The following is a 24,007-nucleotide window of genomic DNA, read 5'->3' as shown; positions in this document are numbered from 1 at the left end:
GAGACTCTTGCAGGACTTCAAAACTTGCAAGAATCATTGGATTCCCTACACACATTTAGTGGATGAATGATAGGTTTTGGACTATTTCTAGGACTTATGAACATATCTAATTCCTCATGTTGATTCACATTTGTTGGGTAATACCTCCCCTGTTGATGGATTTATGTATACCTATTTCAAGTGAGATCCTTCAGAAACCCCCGCTAATCCCCATTTCCTTTGGCATTTTCTTCCTGAGATGTTCAGGGAGGGCGTGATCACCTCCTTTTATGGTTTTTTTCACCCCTTTTTACTGAGAAGTCAGGGAAGGTGTAATCACTTCCTTTTTGGGGTTCTTGCCTCTCTGAAAAGTCAGGGAGAGCTGATCACCTATGCTCTAAAACAAAAGTGGGAGATGTGGGCCAGAAGTCTGTACTTAAAACAAGGATTCTTACAAGGTGTTAGTTAAGTCAATGGAATTGATGAGATAATGGTTATTTACTTCAGCATGGTGATGAATAGTTCTCCAAGTTCAGTATGATTGATTTAATCTTACAACAAATTATGGTTCCCTAGTGATATGGTTTATATTCAATTTGATAGGTTTAATTGTAATAGACTATTTAAGAGGCCAGAGTCAGCCTTAGAGGGGAACTAAGACAGATTGGGGGGGGGGGGAAGACAGAGGACTGGAGGCTGGAGCACAAGCTCCTGGATTGAGACAGACTTCAAGACAGAAACTATTGTGATGGTCCTCCTGCCTTCCCCACAGAAACCAAGACATAATCTGGAGGACCTCCAAAAAGCTAGCCTGGGGCCCAGGCAAGGAAACTAGACTTTGAAGGAGATAATGAGTTTGGACTTTATCCCTGGTTATTCTTGTGATTATTTTGCTGGTCCAGAGATCTCCAGAAAACCCAAAGAACACTACAGGGGTCGCCTCCATGGGTGGGAGGAAGCCCCGGTGCCAGCGATCCAGCTGGGGCCGGCTCCACAGGTGGGAGGCTGGCAGCAGGACCAGGCGTCACACAGAGGTCCCCCCATGGACTGAGAGAAATCTGGCTTTGCTCTGACAAGCCACATGGTCTGTGTTGTGCATTCTTGGGACCTGCTGGTAGGACCTCCTGTCAATGGTGTGGGGGTGGGCCCTGGGAGAATCTCCAACATCCGGCCAGCTGCTCTCCAACCATGGCCCCGGGCAGAAAAGAGGGGAGCCGACAGTGGTTCCTGGGGTACTTTATTTTGACGACGGCCACACAAACACATCAGGGAGAAGGGAGTCCCCAGGATTCAGGGCCCAAAGGCTCCCTACAAGCTCCCCCAACTCCCCTCCAAACCCCCACCTCACCCCCAAACAGTGTACAAGTGGCTGCCCTGGGGCTGAACTCTAGCTGGTCAGGGCAGAAGGCCTCCCAGTGGAGGGACCCGCTGCAGTGTTTCCTTCCCAGAGAACAGGGCACAGAACATAACGTCACAGGGGAAAGGGAGCTCAGAAGCTCATGTTAGGCCAGAAAATAAGTCAAGAGGGACAGTGGAGCACAGAATCTCAGGATGGGCTGAACTGGGACAAGTCATCAGGGTTGGGAGAATGGGGCCAGGCCAGGCAAGGTGCACTGAGGACTTAGAAAACCACAAACTAACCTTAGCTGTGCTGGACTTTTCCTTCCTTGGCTGGACATTTCTCAATTACGTTTTAATTTGGTTTGGACCCTGCTCAGGAGTCTTGTAGAAACTGGGTTCAAGTTACCACATCTCCCAGAACGCGTGAAAAAGCCAAAAGAGGCCTCAGAACAGGGAAGGGCAGAGCTGGGAAGGGGCTGGGAATGGGGGAGGTCAGAGCTGGGAGGGGCCTGAGAACAGGGAATGTCAGAGCTGGGAGGGGGCTTAGAATAGGGGGTGTCAGAACTGGGAGGGGGCTTAGAACAGAGTATTAGAACCTTAGAATAGGGGGCATCAGGGCTGGGAAGGGGATTAGACCAGATGATGTCAAAGCTAGAAGGAAACACAACTGCAGAACACTGGACACCAAGTGTGACTGGCTCCCACTACAGAAGTTGCTCTAAGTGACTTATGTGTCGGTCTCCAGGGAGTTACACTGAGATGAAGCAGGAACCTGAGGCAAATTCTAAGACAAACTGCTTTCCAATTCTAGAGGCCATATGGACTCTCCAAATCTGAGGGCTCTTGGAGGCTTCCGGTCACCTTGGCAGAGTCCCGGGCGCCTCTTCCCGTCCGTGCCCCAGGCTGCGGAAGGTGACGGGCCAAGGCCCGGGCGCAGGGCAGGTCCCGCTCCTGCTGAGAAGCTCTCCTCTGCACCAGCAGAATCATTGGCTTCCACAGGGAACAGGCCAAGGCCCTTCAGGGCCAGGATCATCCCTTTCCTAACAGAGCGCCAACAGTGTCCTAAGCAATGCATAGAACGTGTGGTTAAGACACATGGGAGAATGCTTGGAGACCAGACCCCCGGGGGGCCAAGGCGGGCAGCGTTTCTGGGCCCTCTGGGCCATGGTGACTCAGCTAAGATGAGGGCCCCGGCTGAGCGTGTCTCCCTACAACACATCGAGGTGGTTCTTGCAGCCTTCACGACCTGAGGGAAGATGGAATTCTGGAAAATGGAGGACTCGGGCATCATGTGGCTCAGAGGCCCTGTGACCACCCCCCAGCCGGTCTTGGGTCCAGTTCAGCCTCGTCCAGTCTGGATTCTACTTGTGCCGGGGAGTCCCTAAAACAAGCTTTGCATAAATAAGGAGGAAGTGCCACCGGTGCGGGCGAAGGGTGGGTACCTCTCGGGAGGGGTCGTCTCCCGGGGAAGGGGAGACAAGAACCCTTCCCGGATGTAGCCGGGCTTAGGATTTCTGTAAGGCACTGAAATGAACTGTGGTCAGCCACTTTAAGAGGAGCAGGAAGAGGGATAACCAGGGCGAAGAAACCACAAGAGAATACTGTTGGTTGGTTTCATGGGTGGGGGGGGGGGGGAGGGTTGAGGGGCTGCACCAAGCAGCGCCCAGTCACCCGGGCCAGACTCCACAGGCAGGGCCAGCCCGGCCCCAGCAGGGTGATGGCAGGCCCCAGGAGGCTCCAACAGATCCCAGAGGGTAATGGCAGACCCCTGTAGGGTGATAGCAGGCCCTGACAGGCTTCACAAAAGATAAAGAGGGGCCATTACTGCCATACTCTCTGGTGCTCCAGCAACCTCTGGAGGCCCCCACTTCCTGGGGGGAAATGGCTCGAGGGCCGAGTCCTTTCAGCCAGAGGCACAGAGATTCCCCTGGCATTAAGTGCCCACTACATGCAAGGCACTGAAGGCCCACTCCATCCTCCAAGGCTCTGTGGAAGCGTCTGCTGGACAGTAGGCGACGGGGTCATCCTTTCGCTGCTGCTTGGGTGAGAAAGCGCTTGGAGACACGGCGGGAGGAAGCCGGCCGAGCCCACCTGCCCGCCGAAGGAGCGCTTCCATGTCCCTGGGAATGCCCCTCGCCCCGAGGCGCACAGGGTGGCTCTGAAGGCACCTTCCTGAGCCTCGTGAGCAATTGTCAGAGCAATCCAAAGTGCTTCATCCGGCTCGGGGTTTGGGGACTTTTGGGGATCGCTGACAAGGGCGCAGAGGAAAGGACGGGCCCTTTCCATTATAAGAGAAGGCTACTGAAAAGACGGGCGGGTGGGCGGCCGAGGCAGGCGGCAGGGAAGGGCCCCGGGTGGATCCAGGGCGCGGGCGGGAGGGCGGGCTCAGTGGCGGGCCGCCTTGCAGATCTTGTCGAACACCTCTGGGAAGGCCTCCTGGCAGTTCAGCTCCTTGCGCAGCCTGTGGTACAGTGACCCATCGAACATCTCCCAGAACTCCTCCCGATTCATGTAGCAGTCGGCATACAGCATCTGGAACCTAGAAGGGCCAGGGGAGAAGCCCTGATTAAAGCTCCTACTGAATGCCGGGTTATCATCAAGGTCTGCTGCTCCCAGAAAATCCAGGGCTGGCCTCCCATTTCTAGTCCCGAGCAGAGAAGAGGCCAGTGCTGCCGCCTTTAGGAGACTGTCCCTGTCCCAAGAGATCTCGGGGTGTCCGAGCAGGGCAGCCGCCTCCCCCGGCCTGCCCCCCTGCCCACTCACCCATGCACGCTTCGGACAAACTTCTCCATCTGCCTCATGCAAGACCTGGCTTCAAAGTGTTTCACCTGCGGCTCGCCATAGGCCCCGATGTCCACATAGAGCTCCGTCTCATCACCCTTGGGGTGGACCATGCCTGGCTGGCTGGGCAAGATGAAGGGGCACAGCCAGATGGGATAGACCTGCCCAGGAGAGGAGGGGGGTCAGGGCCAAGAAGCTGAGCGCGGGGGAGTGGGAGAGGTGGGTATGGGCCCCAGTGCACTGCTGTTCCTCTTATTAGATTGCTCCGCTGTCCCCATTGTGATCACTACTTGGGGGGGCCCCAGGGCTCTTCTCCCTCTTTGCCACCTCACTCAGTGACCTCGCCGACCCTCCTTCTTGTTCCTCCAGCCCCTTAATGCTACTGTCTTCCCTCAGTTGAACCTCTTCTATTTATTCTGTATCTACCTTGTTCTCCCCCATGAGAATGCAAGCTCCGTAATTTGGCCAGATGCACAAAGGGCCAGAAAACTGGGTGCCCTCTGATCCCGGGCCTGTGTCCCAAAGAACCGTGATCAGAAAAAAGGACCCCCAAGTACAAAAAGATTGACGGCAGCCCCTTTTGCGGGGGCAAAGAACTGGAAATCGAGGGGATGCCCATCAGTTGGGATGGCCTAACAAACAAACCGAGGTACGTGAAGGTAATGGATCACTACGGTCTATGAAAAAATGACGAACAGGAGGATTTCAGAAAAGCCTGGGACAGATGCTGAGTGAAGTGCACAGAACCATCACTAACAGCAGCGTTGGGCATTGATCCACTACGGTCAGTGCCTCTCAGCAGGGCAATGGTTCCAAGAAACTCCCAGTGCAGAATGCTAGCAATAGGGGCAGTGAGGTGGGTCAGGAGGAGCTGAGTTCAAATTTGATCTCAGACACTTAACACTTCCTGGCTGTGTGACCTTGGACAAGTCACTTAACCCCGATTGCCTCAGGGGAAAAATACTAGCAATATCCAGAGAAAGAACTAATGGAGCTTGAATATTTTCTACTTTCACTGCCGTTTTGTTATTGTGTTTTCCTGTTTGTTCAGATTCTTTTTTCACATAGTGACGAATTTGGAAATATGTTAAATCCAATTATATGTGTCCATCCTATATCAGGCTGCTTGCTGTTTTGGGGAGGAGGGAAGGAAGGCAGAAGAATCTAGAACTCGAGATCTCATAAACGTGAAGTGTTGAAAAGTATCTTTACAAGTAATCAGAACAAAATATTTTTAAGTGGAAAATAAAGTAAAATTTAAAAAAAAAGAAAAGAAAAAAGAATGTGGGCCCCTTGAGAGCACACAATATCTTTGCCTTTCTTTGCATGTAGTCTAATAAATCCAGGCCTCGCACATAGTGGGAGTTTGGCCACTGCTTGCTGACTGACTGTGTGACTGTAGCCAAGTAAGTTAACTTTTCTGGGTCTCTCAAGTGTAAATAAGGAGTTTGGCCGGCATGGGCTCAGAGGTGCCTTCCAGCCACAGCTCCTGGGACAATGGAGTCCTGGAACACGAGAGCCCGGAAATCATTTCTGAATCGTCAGCAAACAAGAGATCCATGGAGGGCACCTGGCTCTGTCCCAGCCGCTCTCTTGGCCCCCTCTAGCTTGTTCCCGATCTCCAAGATCCCTGCCCCAGCCCACACTTCTTTCCGGGGTGCTGGGGGAATCGGGGCAATAGTATAATTGGGAATACTTGTGGACAGCTGTCTCCTATCCCCTCACCGGACGCTGGGGGGGGGAGGAAGGGGGGCTTGCTCAGAGGCCTGTGTGGAGCTGGAAGGGAAGCCCGGCTTACATGGAGGTCGTTGTGGAAGGTCTGGATGGCCCTCTCCAGCACCTTCATAGGGACCAGCATGTCTTGCACCACATGGTGCTGCTCATATAGCTTGCGCAGGGTCTCGCCTTGAGTCAGCTTCAGCAGGGAGATCTTGGGAGGCACCAGCCAGCCAAAGAGGTAGCGGAAGATGGGATTGTTGCCGAAGGGAATGATGTCCTGAAACGGGAAAGATGAGTGGGTGGGGGTACCTTCGGTGCTGGGAGGGACCCCCAGGGTCAGCCAGCCTGGCCTCCCGTGGGGCAGGGGAGACTCAGTCTGCTCCAAGACGTCCCGGAAGAGGGAACGGTCACCTCTCCTCCCTTCCATCGTATTAAGGGGAAACTGGCTCTCTCGGCTAGGGATGCACACAAAGTTCCTACTGCACTTCCCACACGAGGGCCACAGCCACGACCCCACTCCGATCAGCCTTCCATTTCTAACTGTTGTTCCAGTGCTTCCAGTACAGCTTCTGGCACACAGTAGGCATTTTTACAAATGTGGAATAATTGAAATAGAATAGCACCCCCTTCCCTTGTCAACATCTCTCCTAAAACGCAGCACCTTCTAGTGGATGCACGTGCCATGTGCAATCTGGCACCGGATTACAGCCTCCCTCCCTCTGGACATGATGCCTGTTGTAACACAGTAAGGCTACAACACTTCGGACACTGCTCAGACCCACTAGTGAGCCCTCATTTCCCAACTCCAGAACTTCCTTCTCCCGTCCGTGTCCACCTCCTGCACCTATTATGTGACTGACTTTTTGGACCTCGGGGCTGGACTTGACATTGACGTTTCCTCGATAAATCTGACATGGTAAATTCCCTCCATCACTCCAGTCTGCCGACGAGCCACTCGTCCGTAACGAGACCGAGCCACCTCCTCTATGATTATACAGAGCACCCCCAAAATCTTAGTCCACTTTTAAGTTACTGAAAATTCAAGCTTTAGAAGGCCCTAAAGGCCAGGCTCCCAAGGGAAGCGCTCTTGCTGACTCCCCAGTCAGAAAGGTTCTCTCAGACGGAGAAGAAGATGAACCCCAATCTCGACGAGAACCTCAAGACAAAGATGAATTTGAGAGTCCCAGAGCTTGACAAGCAGAAAGAACGCGTTCTTTAAAGAAGCCGGGGGGGTGGGGGTGGCGGGCACCCAGCTCCTCACCTGGAGTTCCCAGAAGATGCTGCGAGTGTGGCGGTGGTAATAGTGCCGCAGGGGGATGTACTCCAGGCCCTTCTGGTCCTTCTTCAGGTACTCCTCCACGTGCTTGAAGAACCAGGGCTTGTAGTAGTCACCGATTCGGTTCAGCTGCAAGAGGAACAGAAGGAGCTCAGCATGATGGGAAGGGGGAAGGGGAGGGAGAAGGCCTAGATGGGACTTGTGACCTTGGCCCTCCTGAGTGCTCTTTTCAAAGAGGAAGGAGCCTGGGACCAGAGGGGGAGCCCGGGCTGCCCGTTCCACTCTACTGTAGTCTCTGTCAAGACATGTGGTGCCTCTGTGGCACATTAGGAAAGGTGGAAAAGGTAGCATTAGGTCATCTTTTAGCTCCATGTTCTATCAAGGTGGCCCCATGTTCCTCCCAGCTCTGCCATCCCCTGTTCTAAGCCCCCTCCCAGCTCTGATATCTCCTGTTCTAAGCTCCCTCCCAGCCCTGACCTCCCCTGTTCTAAGCCCCCTCTCAGCTCTGACCTCCCCTGTTCTAAGCTCCCTCCCAGCTCTGACCTCCCCTGTTCTAAGCTCCCTCCCAGCTCTGACCTCCCCTGTTCTAAGCTCCCTCTCAGCTCTGACATCCCCTATTCTAAGCTCCCTCCCAGCTTTTCATTCCCTGTTCTAAGCTCCCTCCCAGCCCTGACCTCCCCTGTTCTAAGCTCCCTCCCAGCTTTTCATTCCCTGTTCTAAGCTGCCTCTCTTAGGGGTGTCAGAGCTGGGAGGGCCCCGGAACACACAGACCAAACAGCCTCCGCCTCCCACATGCAGACAGCGAGTCCCTGGGAGCGGCTGCAGCTCACAGAGTGAGCTCCATTGTCAGCAGCCGTCCCAGGCAGCTGGAATGTGGCCAGGCCGGTCTGCCCCCCCCCCCCCCCACGCCTTGGAGCCTGCACTGACTCAGGCTCCCAGACCTCGGTTTCCCCACTTATGAGATAGGGACCCTACCCCCCGCTGTGCAGGGCTGCCAGTCAGGAGCCACCCTAGACCCAGGGCCCCCATTGTCCCATGCAGACCCCAAGCCCCCCCGGACGCCTCCCACCCAGGCCAGCCCAATCTGGGCAGCTGAAGAGAAGGGTTGGTGCATTGGAGGCTGAAAGGTCAGAGTTCAACTGACCACTTGTAGAACCTCTCCAGACCTCAGTTTCCTAACCTGTAAAATGAAGGCTGTATTAAGACCCTTCCCGGCTCCAAGTCTGATCCTAGCCATGGTGGAGAAAGACCCAGTTCTGGGGACCCGTGCTGGCCAGCTGGGCAGCCGTGGGCCCTGGGGACCTCACCCACCTGCCTCGAATGCCGCTGCCGGCCAAGGGCTGCGTGAGCAGGGGGTCCCCAGGGAAGGCGGAGCTGAGAATTGGGAGGGGCATTAAAAATCCCCCAGTTAAAAATCCCCATGGGGAAACTGAGGCAATGGCGTGACTTGGCCAAAGTCCCTGTGAAAGAGAGGCACGCGATGGGCTTGGCAGAGCCCCGGCACGGGTCCCGATTGGGCCGGCTCCGCAGCATCGCGACCCTGTCCCGTCACCATCTGGGCTCCCTGCAAGGCTCCGGTGTCTTACCTTGCTGGGCTCCATGTCGTCCGTCATGACTCCCGTCATGATGACTGCCTCATCCAGGGAGTACAGCAGGCCCTCCACAAAATGGTTCTCCTTCCGCTGGGACTCCTGGGTGAACTTGGCGCAGATCTCCTGGAGGCCGCGCACGGGCTCCAGGTGCAGCTTCACGTACTTCTTGGCGGGGATGATCCTGATCTCCGCTGCGACCAGGAAGCCCAGGGTGCCACAGGACCAGGGCACGGCATAGAACAGGTCCGAGTTCTCTGTCTGCACCAGGGGGCACAAAAGCCCATGCTGAGCGGACTGCCCCTCTCCCATGGGACTCTACTCTCCCAGGGTGCCAGGTGAGCCACCCAGTGGGCGGGGGGTGAGACTGGCTCTAGCCCTGCTCCGGTCCCCTCCCAGCATGCCCTGCTCACTGCAGCTTCCCGTTAAATGTGGTTAATTTGGAATGAACGATGGATGACTAATTGTCAGAGGAAGACGGATCTTCCTGTTAAGTTCCCAGTGTCTCCCATCTTTGCCTCCCCACTGCCAAGCAGTTTGCTGAGAGAAAAAAACCAGCAAGAAATGTGGGCGACTGGGAGGAGGATCATCAGAGCTGTTCTGTCCCCCTTTCTGCCGGGACTTCTGGGATCACGCTGCTGTTTGCTGCTCTTTCCCCCCATCCTGAACTGTCCCTTCCTGTCCCGTCCCTTCCCTTCCCATCCCTTACCGGCGTGCACCGCACGAAGCTCCCGTCCGACAGGACCAGCTCGTAGGCCGTGCAGATGTGTTGGAACAAGCCGAACCTATGGGATGAGGACTCGATGCCCGTGCCCATGATCAGGCCCCCTGAGAGGAGAGACGCGAATCAGGCGGCAGCCAGCGCCGAGGGACCGTGGGGAGTGCCCCGACAGAGGGTTCTGGGCCCAGGGAGCCGAGCTCCTCTCTGGGCAAACCGCTAACAAGGGAACTGGATGGGACGGCCTAATCTCTGAGAGCCAGAGGCGTGGGGGATGGGGGCAGGCCCACCCAGGGAAGCCTCAGTTCTAAATCTTAGAGGCTGTCAGGCCCAGCCTTCCTATTTTATACATGAGGAAACTGTGGTCTAGGGACACTAAGCGCTAAGAAGGCTCAAACAATTGGCCCAGGCCTGACCCCAAAGCTCTAGCTGCTATATCTAAGCCTTCCAAATCTTCCCTACATGAGGACACCTAAGGCCACTGGATCATCCTCTTCTGGGCACTGTTACTTGCATTTAATCCCTCCAGAGTGGAGGCGCTTCACAATCTGATAACTAATTTGCTACAGTTCCTCTGTACTCCCTGTGTTTTATTCAATCCAGGACACACAAAATGGCAATGAGCCACTCGATCTGGAGGGACTTCGACCTAGAGACGCACAAGATGGAAAGACGCGAGCCCCTCCATTATCCCTCACCAGGGCCTCGGAGGCCTTGTGCGTGGCTGACTCAGAGACCGAGGGCAAAGGGGACAAGCGAGCCCGCAGAGAGCAGGGAGGCACGAGCCCGATCAGCATCAGCAGGAGCCCTGTGGCCTCGGGAGTCATGACTCCTCACAGCCTCAGTTTCCTTATCTTCAAAACAGGCTTACAGAACGTGCAGGGGAAAGCTGCCTCATAAACACAGGCTATTAAAATAATAACAAGCGTCATGATTAAAGCCCAGCCACAAGCCCGGCCACGCTTAAGCCACGGGCCAAAGTTAATTCAGGGATGAATGGGGGCCAGGAATGGGTACAGAGGATATGTAGAAATTGGTCTGCCCCCCCCTGCTCCGAGGGGCCAACTGATTGGCCTTCTGTCTGATGGGGGCCAGGAATGGGTTCAAAGGACATGAAGAAATTAACCTGCCCCGGAGGGGACGAATGTCCGGCCTTCTGTCTGATGTGCGGATCAGCACGTCCGCATGTGGAGGCTACCGTGTTCACACAGCGCCTTCAAGGTTCCCTCGGGTGATTTACAGAACACTTGAAACAACCAGAATAAGGCGCTGCTGTGGGCCCCATTCTCCAGATAAGGAAACAGGGATATCTGTCTACAGTCAGCCAGCCATTAAATGGCCCTAGGCGGCATTTGAACTCCGGCCCTCCTGACTCCCATTGCTCTGTCCCTGGGCCTCCCCCCCATACGGCCCTTGTAGAATAATGGGAAGGGGGCCCAGGAAGCGCAGAGTGGGCACTTGCTGATGTCTCCATGCCTGGGATCTCGTCTCCATCCGGCTCTGGGTGAGCCAGGGAGAAAAGCCTTAGAGGGTGGGGGCGGTTCTGGCTCTGTGTTCCCCGCTCTTCCTCTCCCGGGTTTCAGATCCAGGCTAGCAGCCGGTACCCTGGCCCAGAGGTAAGGACAGATGGCTCCTTCTTTGGGAAACAGAGACTACGCACGCATGCACACACATAATTGCACAGTGCACACATGTATCTGCACAGCGCAACACATGCATTTGCACAATGCACACAGCATACATACCTGTACAGCACACACGTGCATTTACACAGCACACACATATATTTGCACAGCACATGTACATTCACGCAGTGCACATATACATTTGCACAGCACACACACGTACTTGTATAGCACACATGTGTATTTGCATAGTGCACGCATGCATATTTGCACAGCACACATGTATTTGCACAGAATATTCACACAGTACACACATGCATTTGCATAGCACACACTTGTACAGAACACACGTGTATTTGCACAGCATACACACATGCATTTGCAGTGCACACATATACTTGCACAGAACATACATATATTTGCATAGCACACACATGAACTTGCACAGCGCACAAGTGTATTTGCACATCACATATACTTGTACAGTGCACACATGTATTTGCACATACACACGTACTTGCATGGTATACACACATATACTTGCACAGCATACAAATGGATTTGCATAGCACACACAAGTACTTGCACAGCACACATGTATTTGCACGGTACACATACATGTACTTACACAGCACACATGTGTATTTGCATAGCACACACACATACTTGCACAGCGCGCACACACACACAGCACATGTGCACAAGCTACTGACAAGTCTGGCTCCCTGCGCCCCTTCCAGCCCCACCTCGGCTCAGGACTGGCCACTCTGGCCCCAAGTCACTTCCTCTCCCTTCTGCTCCGTCTGCCTAGCTTGCTGTTTCGATCAGAATCACCGCCAGGCCCTCAGCCAAGGAGACACCTGGTAAGAAATTACTGGCTGCCCCTGGCACCGCGCCCTGCCGCTCCAGCCCATGCTACTGCCATGGGGAGCCCAGGGACCAAGGCTGTTGTCACAGGACCTGCCAGGCAATGAGCCTGAAAGAAGAAGCCACAAATCCAGCCTTTCTTCCCCTGGGTGGGCGGCAGCCTCAAGGCTCTGGTTTAGGTGGGAGGGGGAAGCTGAGGCCCTGAGCAGAGCCCTGTTCTTCTGGGGCCAGGTCAGAACTGGCATCCTCTTGGCAGCACCTCCAAGACCGGCAGAGACGGTGGCTTCCTACTCTGGCTCAGGCCTGTGGCCACACCATCCGGGTTCTCCTAGGAAGCTACCCCAGGGAGCCGGCACCTCTCCCTTGGGGCTGCAGTCACAGCCCCTGCCCTCCTTGCCCAGCCCACCGTCTGCTCCCTCTGGGACTGTGGGTGGATCCCAAGCTGTCTGTCTGTCCGTCCCTCGGCTGCCAGGGACACCGGCTCCTGCACAGGCTCTGCCCCCTTCTCAGGCCCACCGTCATCCAATGCCCAAAGGAGACCCCAGGCCAGAGGTGGAGGAGGCCCTAGAACCCCTAATCTCAAGGCCTTGTTTCACAGATGAGCCGGGCCAGGCCTGAGGGTCCCTCCCCAGCTGCAGGCCCCGATCTCAGCCTGGGCTTCTTGCTGGCCTCCTGGGGGGGGGGGAGGGGGGCATGAGGGGTGTGCCCAGGCCACAGGTTCAGAGAGAACAGGCCATTTCTTCCTGATGGGCCACAGGCTTCTCATCGGTGAAAGGAAGTGGCCCAACACCGTGCTCCCCTAAATCCCACAATCCCACCTTGTACTTTACTGAGGGGCAGGCAGTTTGGGAAGTGAAGGGTCTCAGCCGAGGTCACCCAGGTGGTAAGCAGAGGACATGGCTGGTATCTCTCCAGGTCCCACCCTGCCTCTTGAGAGGGTCCTTGGGCCTTCCTGTTACTCCTTGCTCACCTCTGTCAGGGGGTGGGGATGGGGGGCGTGCGCAAAAGTAAGCTCACTTTCATTATTGACAGCTAACTTTCACAGGCCCCTCTGGCTTGTCTGAGAGTGTCCACTATGGTCCTGCCTGGGATCTCAGGAGATCCTTCAACTACCATCTCAGGGCTCCTTGATTAGCCTCCTGACCACATAATGGCCCCATTAGCCTAAGAACATCCCCCATGGTTCAGTGGCCCAAGGACATACCCCCTGTTTCTGGGGCAGCCTCAGTGGTCCACAGATACCTTCCTGCCCATATGAAGACACCAATGGTTGGGAGCTTCTGACCAGGTCATGCCCCCGGGGTTCCCCTCACACCCTGCTCCCCCAGCCAGCACCACCTCACCTACTGTGAGGTCGTCCAACTCCGGAAGCACCGGCAGAGTCCAGCCGACCGAATTCAGCAGAGCTGTCACCTGCCCCATGGTAACCAGAGGCTCCACAGAGACGATCTTTATCAGAAAAGAAAAAAGAGGAACATGGGCAGCGGGGTGGAAATAAGTCCCAGAGTGCCAGACACTGTGCTGAATACTTCCCAAATGGGATCCCTACAACCAACCTGGGGAGGAAGTGCTGTCATTATCCCCATTTAACATTAGGAAATGGAAGCCAACAAAATTAAGTCACACATCCGGTGAGCGTCTTAGGCGACATTTGAACGCAGGTCTTCCTGCGTCCAGGCTCAGCCCCCGGTCCTCTGCGTCCCTCCCCTGGATCCATCTAGCTACCTCCAGAGCACAAGCCTTACCGACTGCCCGTCAAACGGCCGGCTCCCACCTGCTCGGCCGGCCGGAGGCAGCAGCAAGGAAGGCGGTCTCCAGGAAACCTCAGCCTCCCGTTTCCCTGCCCAGGCCTCCGTTTACCCATCTGAGAGGCCCAGACTAAGGCTATTGAAGCCTTTCCTAAGTCTGAGTGCTCCAGGCCTGAGACATACTTTCTCCAGGCCTGTCTCTGCTTGTGAAATGAGAATAATTACAGTCCTGTCCAGTTCCCAAGGCTTTGGCAGGATCCAAAAACAATGCATGTGAAGGCAGATGTAAATTGCAACACAAAGGATGCGGAGGATCATTAATTTCATTATTAAATTCCAGAGTGAGGCCAGAAAGTAGATGAGTGATAAAAGTGTTCTCCCTAGCTACTTGCAGGGTCACGCCACGCTCCAGGGCTGGAGAGAGGCAGGGCCCCCCAGCCAGCCAAAGCTCTGGGTATCGCGCACTCACCTGCCGCTTGGTGTCCACCTCCAGGATGTCCATCAGGTTGATCATGATGTTTTTGTGGGTTTTCTTGTACTTGCCAACACGCAGTGACACCGTGAGCCAGCCGGGCCGGCCCGTGCACATGAAGGTCTTGCTCCCTTCCTCCTTCCATTCCCGTACCTGCAAGAGACAAAGGGCAGAAGCCTGTGAGTCCCCTGACTCCCCAGGGCATCGAGGCAGCTCCTGGGACGCCCCCCCCCCCCCGAGGGAAGGCTCCGAAGCCACATCCCTAAGATCTTACTATCATATTCACGACGTGATGAACGAATGAAATAAACAATGATGAATCGGTGACATGATGAATGGATGAAAATTACTAAAGTGTTTCTTTCATCCTTACTCAGGTTGGAACTAGCCTAAACACTCGAAATGATATCGAGGCAAAACAAACCAAAACCAAAAGAAGCTTCCATCCTTTAAACATAGGGAGCCCAAGCACAAGTACACAGCACCCAGAAAACAATCACAGGACGACCAACTAGGTTGGAGCAGGAGGAAAGGAGGCGGCCCTGGAGAAAAGCAGGGCCTCCAGACTGGGGCCCTCGGGGTCAGCCTGGAAATGCCAGTGATATGTGCCCCATGTGCCCCGGGAAGAACAGCCAGGACTCCATTTTGGCTGAACAGCCAGCCCACTGTGTGCGTGGGGAGGCTGGAGTTTTATTGGACTCCAGAGATAAGAAGTCACTATTGTTTCCTGAGGCGTGGGTTGAGAATACACAGCAGAGGGGAGTTTCCAATCTCCTGGTAGAGGAAGTACCTTCTCATTAGGATTTTTCCACATCAGTAAAATTACAAATTGGTTCCTCTGTAAGCCCAGGGTTGATGGGAGGGCTCCACTTAGGTCATCTTGTTGGCCAAGTCAGGCTACATCCTAAAAAGGTGAAGATCATAAAGGAATACACCAAATCCTTTCCCTACTTGCCTGAGGGCCTCTCATTGCCCCAGGACACCAGGCTGACTGCAGGAGCCTTTTCCCACTGCCAGCACCAGCCAGGATCCCCCAGGCCTCCCCATTCAAGGGAAGAGACCAGTTTGTTTCAACCCCAAATTCAGGACTTTCTGTCTGAAGACCCAGGATGCTGGTGACAGATCCCACAAGAGGAGACTCCCAGAGATGGCCAAGCCCATTGCACTTCCATCTCTCTCTCTATTCTGGTGTTCTTTCCCCGACTTCCGCCTCTCTAGGATTCCCAGTGCAAGGAGGGCAGGGCTCCCATATCAGAATTTTGGAATCTCCCTTCAGGCCTACTTGTGTAAGAGGTGCTTATCAGGGAATTCCAGATAGATCAAAGAAGGCAGGCAGCCCTGAATCTTCTCCAATTAAGGGAAAAGAGAAAATTACCCTTTTAAGGTCCCATACCAGGATCAGGCTCTTTGATTTAAAGCGGGAAGTGATCTTGATTGCTATCAACTCCAACCCCAACTCCCTCCCTTTACAAATGGGAAAAAATGAGGGCTAGAGAGGAGGAGTGCCCAAAAGGCCACAGGCTGAGATTTCAACTCAAAATCCCATGCCCCTTCCCGATGGGCAGAAGGAGAACTGGCATTCAAGCCCCTTTCCAAACGGGGCATCCTCTCTTAGGAATGGCTGCCATCAAATTTATGGAGCCCTGGAAGGACTCCCTTCTCCCATCCTCACCTCCCCCTTTTGGTCGCCTCAGCCCTTTGCTGTCACTCATCAGGGTGGCTCCTTGAAGCTTAGAAGAGCCACCTGGGAAGGAATGAAACCTCAATGATGATGAAGCATTTCACCTGCCACACACATCTCTGGGCTGCTTCCAGTTCTGGAGGCCGGCTTTCTCCTCAGCCCCAAGGCAGGCTGGGCAAAGCATGGGGAGACACTACACTCCAAGTTTCACAGGAGTACTAGGATGTCAGTTTCACAGAAGGAACCCTCTCAGATGTCAGTTTCACAGAAGTAATACTCTCCAATGTCAGTTTTACAGAAGGAACACTCTCAGATGTCAGTTTCACAGAAGGAACACTCTCATATGTCAGTTTCACAAAAGTGGTTACCCTGGCTCAGAGAGAAAAGAGGCTGGTGGAAAAGACCTTGGAGACCCTGGAGTCCAACACCCTCATTCTATAAAAGCATAAATTAAGACAGAAGAGAAGTGACTGGTCCACGGTCAACACAGCTGGTAAATGGAAGAGCTGAGATTCTGAAGTCTTCAGAGCTGCCAGACAAAGGGCTTTGCCCTTCAACATTCCACTTCCCATCAGCTATTCTGTGCCCCAGCAGTACCTTCTGGTGCCCTCCTGTCCTTTACCCCCATCAGATTACAAGCTTCCCTAGGGCAGCAACTCTTTCTTATTTGCATTCCCAGCGCCTGGAATATAGGAGTAAATTAATAAATGTTTACCAGAGTTAAAAATCTTGTCTTGGACATAAGACACATATGGGCTTAGTGTGTTCATCTGCAAAGGGGAATAATAAAAGGTTCTGTATCTCGGCGTTATTCTAAGGAATACATGATCTAATATTCAAAAAGCACACTGTAAAACTTGGAGACTTCCTGAGAAGCACTATGGGGCATGAGATGAAGCTGTACTTGGGACCTCCAAGGGGTGGCGAGGCGGGATGGAAACAGCCCAGCTCTGTGCTCTAAAGGTCTGCTTGAATTGTGTGACCTACAAACAGGTCACCCACACACCCATCCCTGGGCCTTAGTTTACTCACCAAGGGAAATGCCAATTCCAATTCAAGGACACTGAATTCAATGATAACTAAAGTTCCTTCTTCCGCCTTCCTTCTGGGCCACAGCCCTTTCAGGACAGCTCAGGGATCAATGCCTTCCCCCTACCCTGTGTGTCCCTGGTTATTTATAAGTTACAGCATAAGCTCCTCATGAGCAAAGATCACGTTCTAATTAAAGGAAGTACAACATCTACATCAGTGATGAGTTAGTTTGGGAAGGAAGAGGGCTCTACCACCATCAAGGACATCTTTGGTGCCTCAGGTGCACCTAGAAGGAAGCCAAGGCATCTGAGCAGCTGAGGTGAGGGAGGAGGGCACTCCAAGCAGAGGGCACAACTGAAGAAAACGCATGGAAGGTAGATCAAGGCTGGAATGGACCAATAAGTCAACTAGTCAAGCCTCCTTAGTTTACACAAGAAAATGGGTCTGGTTTAAATGTATACCCTGAGGTCACACAAGCAGTAAACACCAGAGATAGGATTTGAACCCAGGCCTTCTAACTGCAAGTTGGGGAGAAAGATCCTGCAGGTTCACTATGAAGAAATGCTGTGCATCCAATAGCAAGAGAAGTTACGAGAGCAGCCTCAGTGGTAGATCTCAGAATCCAGGGGAGTGGCACAGAACCAGGAAGCCACAGCAAGGTTGGGGGCTCAGGGCCTGGAGTTTGAGGGAGTTCAAAATTTAGAAAGTGGGGCCAGGCACTCCTAAGGAGAAACTACTGGAAGGCTCTGTGACTTGGACACCATTTCAGATCCAAGGGTGGAGCCATCTTAATTGGCAAAATATTCTACTCTGAAATATTATTCTACCTCCATCCAGTATAGCTGGTCTTCCTCCTCCTTACCCAGAAGCAGCTAAGCTGGGGTGGGCCCTTAAGAGATAATTAAACTGAATCTACACCTTTTATTCAAGTGTCAAGCCAACTCACACCCATTGGTTCAGTTCATCTCCAATGTCTCCAGGAAGCCTAGAATTTAGGAGGAAAAAACACCCAAACACCTAGGACTGCATCCTGGCTCTTCCGCTTAACACTTTTTCTTTCCTGGCAAGTCATTTAAATTCTCTGAGCCTTGGTTTTCTTATTTCTAAAATGAAGAGATTAGATCTTAAGAGTTCATTTGGTTTTTCACCCCTCCTCTTGTTTACAAAATAAGAAACTGAGACGCAGAGATGGGATGTGGCAAAGTCCCTGAGGAAGGAAGGAGAAGGAATAAAACCTAGAGCTGTCCTGCAGATGGCTATCTGTAAGCCTCTGAAAACCAGAGAAATGGCAATCACTGTGTCTTCCCCCTTCTCTCACCAGCTGCATCTCCAGGCTCTACTATCCCCTTCCTCTGTCCTACATACCATTACCACCAGCCTGAGAAGTCAGGCCCTCCCACTATGTATGAGGGCAGGGCTAAGGTGGCCATGTACATTGGGGCGTACAGGCTGATTCCAGGAATACTTCCCTTGTAACCTGGCATCTTCTCACCAGTCCTTTGCTGCCCTGCCCTCACCTTTGAAGCTTTGCTACTAGAAAAGGGATGGCAATCCATGCTCCTCCCTCCCCATCTCTGGGCTCTCAAGACCACAACACTAACCCCCATCTCGATTATGATCTTTTCTTCTCATTTAAGTGGCCCAGTGGAGGCCCGGCTTCCCGATTTTATTTGCATTCCCAGGGCCGGCCCAGAGCTTGGCAATGGATGGTGCGGTTATTAAGAGCCTACTCCATGCCAGGACCTGGTGACACAAGCACAAAGAATGCAACAATCTTTGATCCGATGCAAGATAGAGAATAACGCCCAATAATGAATAACTAGTTCACTTCAAACGGTGTCTCTGCCTTCCCTTGCGCCTGGCCCAGGTTGGGCTCAGAGAGGAAATGCCCTGTCGAGCATCCACCCTGAGAGCTGGATTCTAGCTCTGACTCTCGAGGCCGTGCAAGCGTAGCTGAGTGTCCTTCCTCAGCTCTGACCAATATCCTGATGTTACTGTTCTCTCTGGGTCTCTGAGATCCCGACGGATTCAATTCCTCCTCAGCTTGTCTGGCTTAGGGTTTGCAAAGCTCATCTCCACATCAGTTTCCTTCCAACCCCATGGGATATCCAGTCTTGATCAGCCCCCAGGTAGTGCTGGTGCTACTCCTTTGCCCTGTGGCCTTGGGCCTGGGTCCCCCCATCTCCACAAATGTTGGGAAAGGAAGCCACTCAGGGCTGAAGGCAAAGGTCCCGAGCTCAAATCTTAACATAGTACCTGTGGCTCCCTGAGCAAGTACCTCCCTCCCAACTCCCTGCTTCTCACACTGCACATACCCCATAAAGGCAGAGCCCACTCCAAGTGTGTCTGCATCCCTGGCGCCCAACACAGGGCCTGGCCCACAGGAAGCAGGGAACAAATCCCACCACGTCACCTGCTGGGCCTTGCAGATTAGGGCACCAGGCTCAGAGAGGGCAAGCAAGGCCATGCAGCCCAGGACCAGAAACAGTCAATCTAAGGACCAGAATGTGCTGGGCAACGTGCCAAGGATAAAAACAGAAACTGCCCAAAGTCAGTGCAGTGCTCCAGGCCATCCAAAGGGCAGGACCACACAGATCAGGGATCCTAAGCTCTGTAAAGTGATCAACCTGCCAGGACTTTGGTGCTAGGTCGGCTGCATGGCCTGGCAAATCCCTGAGCTTCAGGCACTGGTGCCCAAGGGGCTCTTTATATCCCAGGACCAAGCCTATGGGGCCTGGCCCAGTCCAGCACCGGCTTGCCCTGCTCCTGCCAGAGAGAGAAGGAGCCAGGTGCCACCCAGAGGCTGCCAGTGACGGGGCAAAGGAGGTAGGGTGGGGCTGGACTAAGAAAAAGGAGCACTGGTCACACAGTGGGAGTCCTTGGCCAAACCAATCTCCTTCACGCCATCTGTTAGTGAAGCGATGGGGTTTAGTGAGCTGGTCGAAGTCCCTTCCAGGTCAGAATGCTACATTCCACTCAATCCACCAACCACCAAGCAATTCTTAATCAGTCAATCCATAGCTTAAAGTTCCCACTGTGTGCCAGACACCGTGCTAATCTGCTTTACAAATACTACCTCATTTCATCCTCACAACAAGCCAATCCTGGGAGTAAGGTTATGATTATCCCTGTTTTTCAATTGGGGAAATTGAGGTAAACAGAAGTCACACAGCTAGGCCATATCTCAGCTCACACACGAACTTCCTGATTCCAGGCCAAAGTGCTCTCACCACCAATTACCTCAAATTTGAGCCCAGATCTTCCTGAGACCAGTTACACTGCTTCTCTACACAGTGATTAGACAAGGTCACTGTGATCTCACTGCTCCTGGAAACTCCCAGGTGAGGAAATTCCTTCCACCAAAGGAGGTCAACACCTTCTCTACAACTTGGTCTTAGCAGCCTAAGGATTTGTCCAATCACAAAATCGATATGGTAACGGTCAGAGCCAGAAAGCCCATCTCGAGGTGGGGCGAGAGCTGACCAGGAGGTTGCTTCTTCATGGGTCTCCATATACCACATCACAAATTGTCCAGCTTTTATAACCTGCAGGGGTCAGAGAGGGAGGCACACTTTGTAGTCCTTGGGAGCCAAGGCCTCCACTGCCGCCCCAGAATGTAGGGCTCTCTCCTCAGAAGCCGTGCGGTGCTGGCCTGTTGGGCCGTACACTGGGATGGAGATGCTAGATGGAGCTTCCCTAGCTGTCACTGGGGCTGTCACTGGGGCTGCCGCAGCCTTCCTCTTCCCTGCCCTCTTCTCTACTAGCCCAGAGAAAGCCCGGATACACAGGGAGGGAAAATCTGTCAACATCCCTTCCATCCTTGAAATCTCAGAGTTGTCTCCCTCCTCCCCCTCCGCAACAACCCTCTGCCAAAGCTTTCAGGGTCAAGGACCTGGAATCCCACACAGACCAAAACCCTCCTTTTTCGGAACAGTGAACAGGAAGTGAGAAGCACAAGGTCACATGGTCAAGGGACGGCTGAACCCCAGGTCAATGCTGGTGACCTTATGTGGCCCCGCTTCCAGCCCCACTGCAGAACGTACTTCGGAAGGGGCACCCCACCCCCACAGCACTCCGGAAAAAACCTCACGGGAGCCCTATCCCAAACCACTTGGAACTAGGGAGCCAGCCATGAACCCCAAAGGGAAAAAAGGAGCCCGCTCCCCAACTCCCCTCTAATCTGTAAAAGGCACAGGTACATGGCCCACGAACATCTGGTTACTCTGCCCCATCTCCCAAAGTAAAAGGGAAGGGGGGGCAGGTGGCAGTCCAGGTAGCCAAGCATTAACCCTAACGGGGAGGGGGAGGGACAAGGGAAGGGGAGATTCCGGCATCCCTCGGGAACACTGGGGCAGAGAGGAAGAGAAAGGCTGGTCGGGGGAGGGGGGGCCCAAGTAGAGGAAGAAGAGAGCGCCCAGTGTACGCCAAGCCGGGCGTGCGTTATTGGGGGTGGGGGACGGGGGCAGGGAGCGCGAGCGAGCAGCCGGAGGGGGCGGGCACCTGAGATGGGGGTGGAAGCGGCGGGAGGAGGAGATGGCCACCCGAGGAGGGCACGGACTCCCCCAGCCCCGCGCCCTGGGGTCCCGGGGGGCGCCCCCACCTGCTTCTGAATGTGCTGAACCCGCTGCCGGTGCTGGCGCGGCGCGCTGTTCAGCCGGAACACCACCCAGGCGCGCAGGTAGTAGTAGATGTCGAAGATGAAGGACAGCGGCAGGAGAAAGAGGCACACGAACACCCAGCGCTGGTGGATGATGACGAATTCCAGCCCCTTCACCCGGATCCAGAGCAAGAAGAGCAGCGCGCACGCAGCCAGCGACACAGCCGGCTCCATCGCGGCACGGCGGGGGCTAGCCCCGGGCCCGTCCCGTCCGGCGCAGGGGGCGCGCGCTGCAGACTCCCGGGGCGTTCTCTCCGCGCCCGCAGGCTGCAGGGATCCGGGGGCGTTTTTTCCGCGAGCTCCCGGGGGCTTGTCTCCGCGCGCCCTGGGGGGGCGCACCCAGGCAGCGGGACTCCGGGAACGTTCTCTCCGCGCGCAGCGGACTCCCGGGGGCGTTTTCTCCGCGCGCGCCGGGAGCGCACGTAGGCTGCGGGGTCCCGGGCTCTCGCCGCTTTCCGTCCCGAGCAGGCGCAGGTTCCCGGGGACGTGCCCAGCGGAGGTAACAGGAATGTCCCCCGGCGACGGTGGCGGAGGCGGCGCGGCGCGGCGCGCAGAGCGGGGAGGAGTGAAGCCCAAATGCGCCGCTCGCGCCCTCTTCTCGTCCCGCCCAGGCCCGCCGACACTCCCAGCCCGAAGCCGGCCCGGGCCCCGATCCGCCGCCCGATTGGCTCGGCCTCCCCAGGGCTCGGTGGGCCGAGACCCCGGCGCTGCCCAATGGCGAGGCGCAGAGAGGATCGGACCAGGAGCGGGGCGCCTGGATTGGTCCAGCTGGCCCCGATCGCCCCGCCCCCGCTCCGCCCACCCGACTTCCCCTGGAACCGGCCCGACCCCTGGTGCTCTGGGGAGGGTGGGGGTGGGGGTTGCGAGGGTTTAGCTGCGGACGACGGTTGTGTCTGTTAACGATTTCTGTCCGGTGTTCCACGGGCCTTGCTGCTCTGCGGGAAGCGAGCAACTCCCTGCGGTCCCTGCCGCTCCTCGTGCCGGAGGGGAAACTGAGGGCGGGGGCAGGGAGGATTAGCGTTCAGAAAGGACCTTAAAAATCACCCAGGCCAGCAGCTTCTTGCTCGGGAGAGGAAACTGAGGCAGGAGAGGCGGGGCGTACGTGTCCAGGTACTCGATAGAGAGCTTAAAGGCGCCGTAGAGCACATGCCCGGCACATAGCAGGAGCTTAATAACTGTACTCTTCCCTTCGTTTAGTTCTGCCCCGATTTGTGCAGATGGGAAAGGAAGATCCAGGAGGGAAAGGGGATTCGGAGAGAATAGTAACTTAGGACACCTTTGTGCTATTTGGGGAAACTGAGGCTTAAAGTGGGGAGGAGCTTGGGAGAGAAATCCAGTCCTTGTCCTGAAGGAGAAACGGAGGAGAGATGGGAAGATGAGACCTGAAGGGAATGGTTAAAAGAACGTCAATAAAACGGGGGGGGGGGGGGGAGAGGGAGGGGCGGGAGGAGGGAGGGGGAGAATACCCAGAAGAGCCAAGGGAAGTTCAGGAGATACAGACTAGCGCACTTTGGTTCCTGACTAGCTACTTTTGATACACATTTTAAAACCCAGCCTGCTACAAGAGATCCACGGGGTCACGTTCCAGTCCGATATGTGGGTGCTTGTCAGGTTAACGCCAAAAAAAAGAAAGCAAAAGCTGTATTTTAAAGGAAGGTCATAGTTCAACGTTTTACACTTGTTGGCGCCGTGACCAGTTGCCACGAGTAAATCGGGGCTCGAAAAGCCTTAAAGCTTGACTGAAACGTTGCAGTTGTCGCGTGCGCGTGTCCTGGAGCGGAATGGAGAGCCGGGAACCCTGCCTTGGGGGTCCCGTCGAGGATGTTGTAAATGAAGATGCCAATTTAGATCAATGGTTCTGCTTTCAAAGTGGAAAAACCTGAAGTTATCCCTGCCCCTCCTTCCCCCCAGGTGCTGATCTCTAAGATCCTAACATTTTTTCCATTTTAGAAATCCTGGGCTTCTAGGAACAGGTCCCTCCCAGTCCTGTTAACTTATTTGCTGAAGGAAGGCTTTTCCCTTCAGGGCCCTATAATTAACCCAATAAATTACCTTCCAAATTAGTGGCAATCTAGGTGGAGTCATTTCCCCTTTCAAGACCTCAGTTTCCCCTTTCTGTAATTGGAGAGAAAGGAAGTATTGAGTCTTCTGGCTCCGAGATTTTTGCAATGATTTAAGCTCTGAGTGTCCAGGGTTAAGATATTTCAGTGCCATAGGATATTTGATTATATAGTAAACAACAATGAACTCATCCCTGCTGTGTAGGGCAGTGACTCTTATCCAAATTAAAATCAAGAGACAAGGTAAAAAGCAAAAAAAAGGATTTATTAGGATCTGGTGAGAAAAGGCAACTCCCCACAGACAAGGTGTCAGTAGAGGAGTGCAAAGTGCAAACTGCAAAACACAAGATTATACAGATCCTAACCAGAAGCTCTCGGTCCCCCCCCTTTTCTCCCATTGTCTGGGGGAGCCCAGCCTTACACTCTAAACACAGAAATCTGTCTCAGAAACAAAGGAATTTT

At 54.3% G+C, this 24,007-nt stretch overlaps 1 protein-coding gene across 1 annotated transcript; it reads right to left on the bottom strand.

Moving 5' to 3' along the window:
* Window positions 1-1,199: 1,199 nt before the first annotated feature.
* On the bottom strand, window positions 1,200-22,108 carry DHCR24 (24-dehydrocholesterol reductase). The gene is made up of 9 exons (XM_074265840.1): window positions 21,429-22,108; window positions 14,113-14,268; window positions 13,239-13,344; window positions 9,395-9,513; window positions 8,683-8,946; window positions 7,082-7,225; window positions 5,900-6,097; window positions 4,084-4,262; window positions 1,200-3,859 (listed from the first exon to the last, which is right to left on the bottom strand). Exons 1-9 carry the CDS (start codon window positions 21,657-21,659, stop codon window positions 3,706-3,708), a joined length of 1,551 nt encoding a protein of 516 aa, XP_074121941.1. The 5' UTR covers window positions 21,660-22,108; the 3' UTR covers window positions 1,200-3,705.
* Window positions 22,109-24,007: the final 1,899 nt, after the last annotated feature.

The sequence above is a fragment of the Sminthopsis crassicaudata genome, chromosome 4 (genome assembly GCF_048593235.1).
Source record: "Sminthopsis crassicaudata isolate SCR6 chromosome 4, ASM4859323v1, whole genome shotgun sequence".
Lineage (NCBI taxonomy): Eukaryota > Metazoa > Chordata > Mammalia > Dasyuromorphia > Dasyuridae > Sminthopsis > Sminthopsis crassicaudata.
Note: the sequence above shows the minus strand (reverse complement) of the source record. Positions and strands in the feature narration are given on the sequence as shown.

Coding starts and splice junctions, on each gene's coding strand:
- DHCR24 (XM_074265840.1), bottom strand. CDS start 21,659: ATGGAGCCGGCTGTGTCGCTGGCTGCGTGCGCGCTGCTCTTCTTGCTC. Junction 8,947..9,394: donor GCTTCGTGCGGTGCACGCCG/GTAAGGGATGGG, acceptor CCCCTGGTGCAG/ACAGAGAACTCGGACCTGTT. Junction 7,226..8,682: donor ACGACATGGAGCCCAGCAAG/GTAAGACACCGG, acceptor TTCCTCTTGCAG/CTGAACCGAATCGGTGACTA.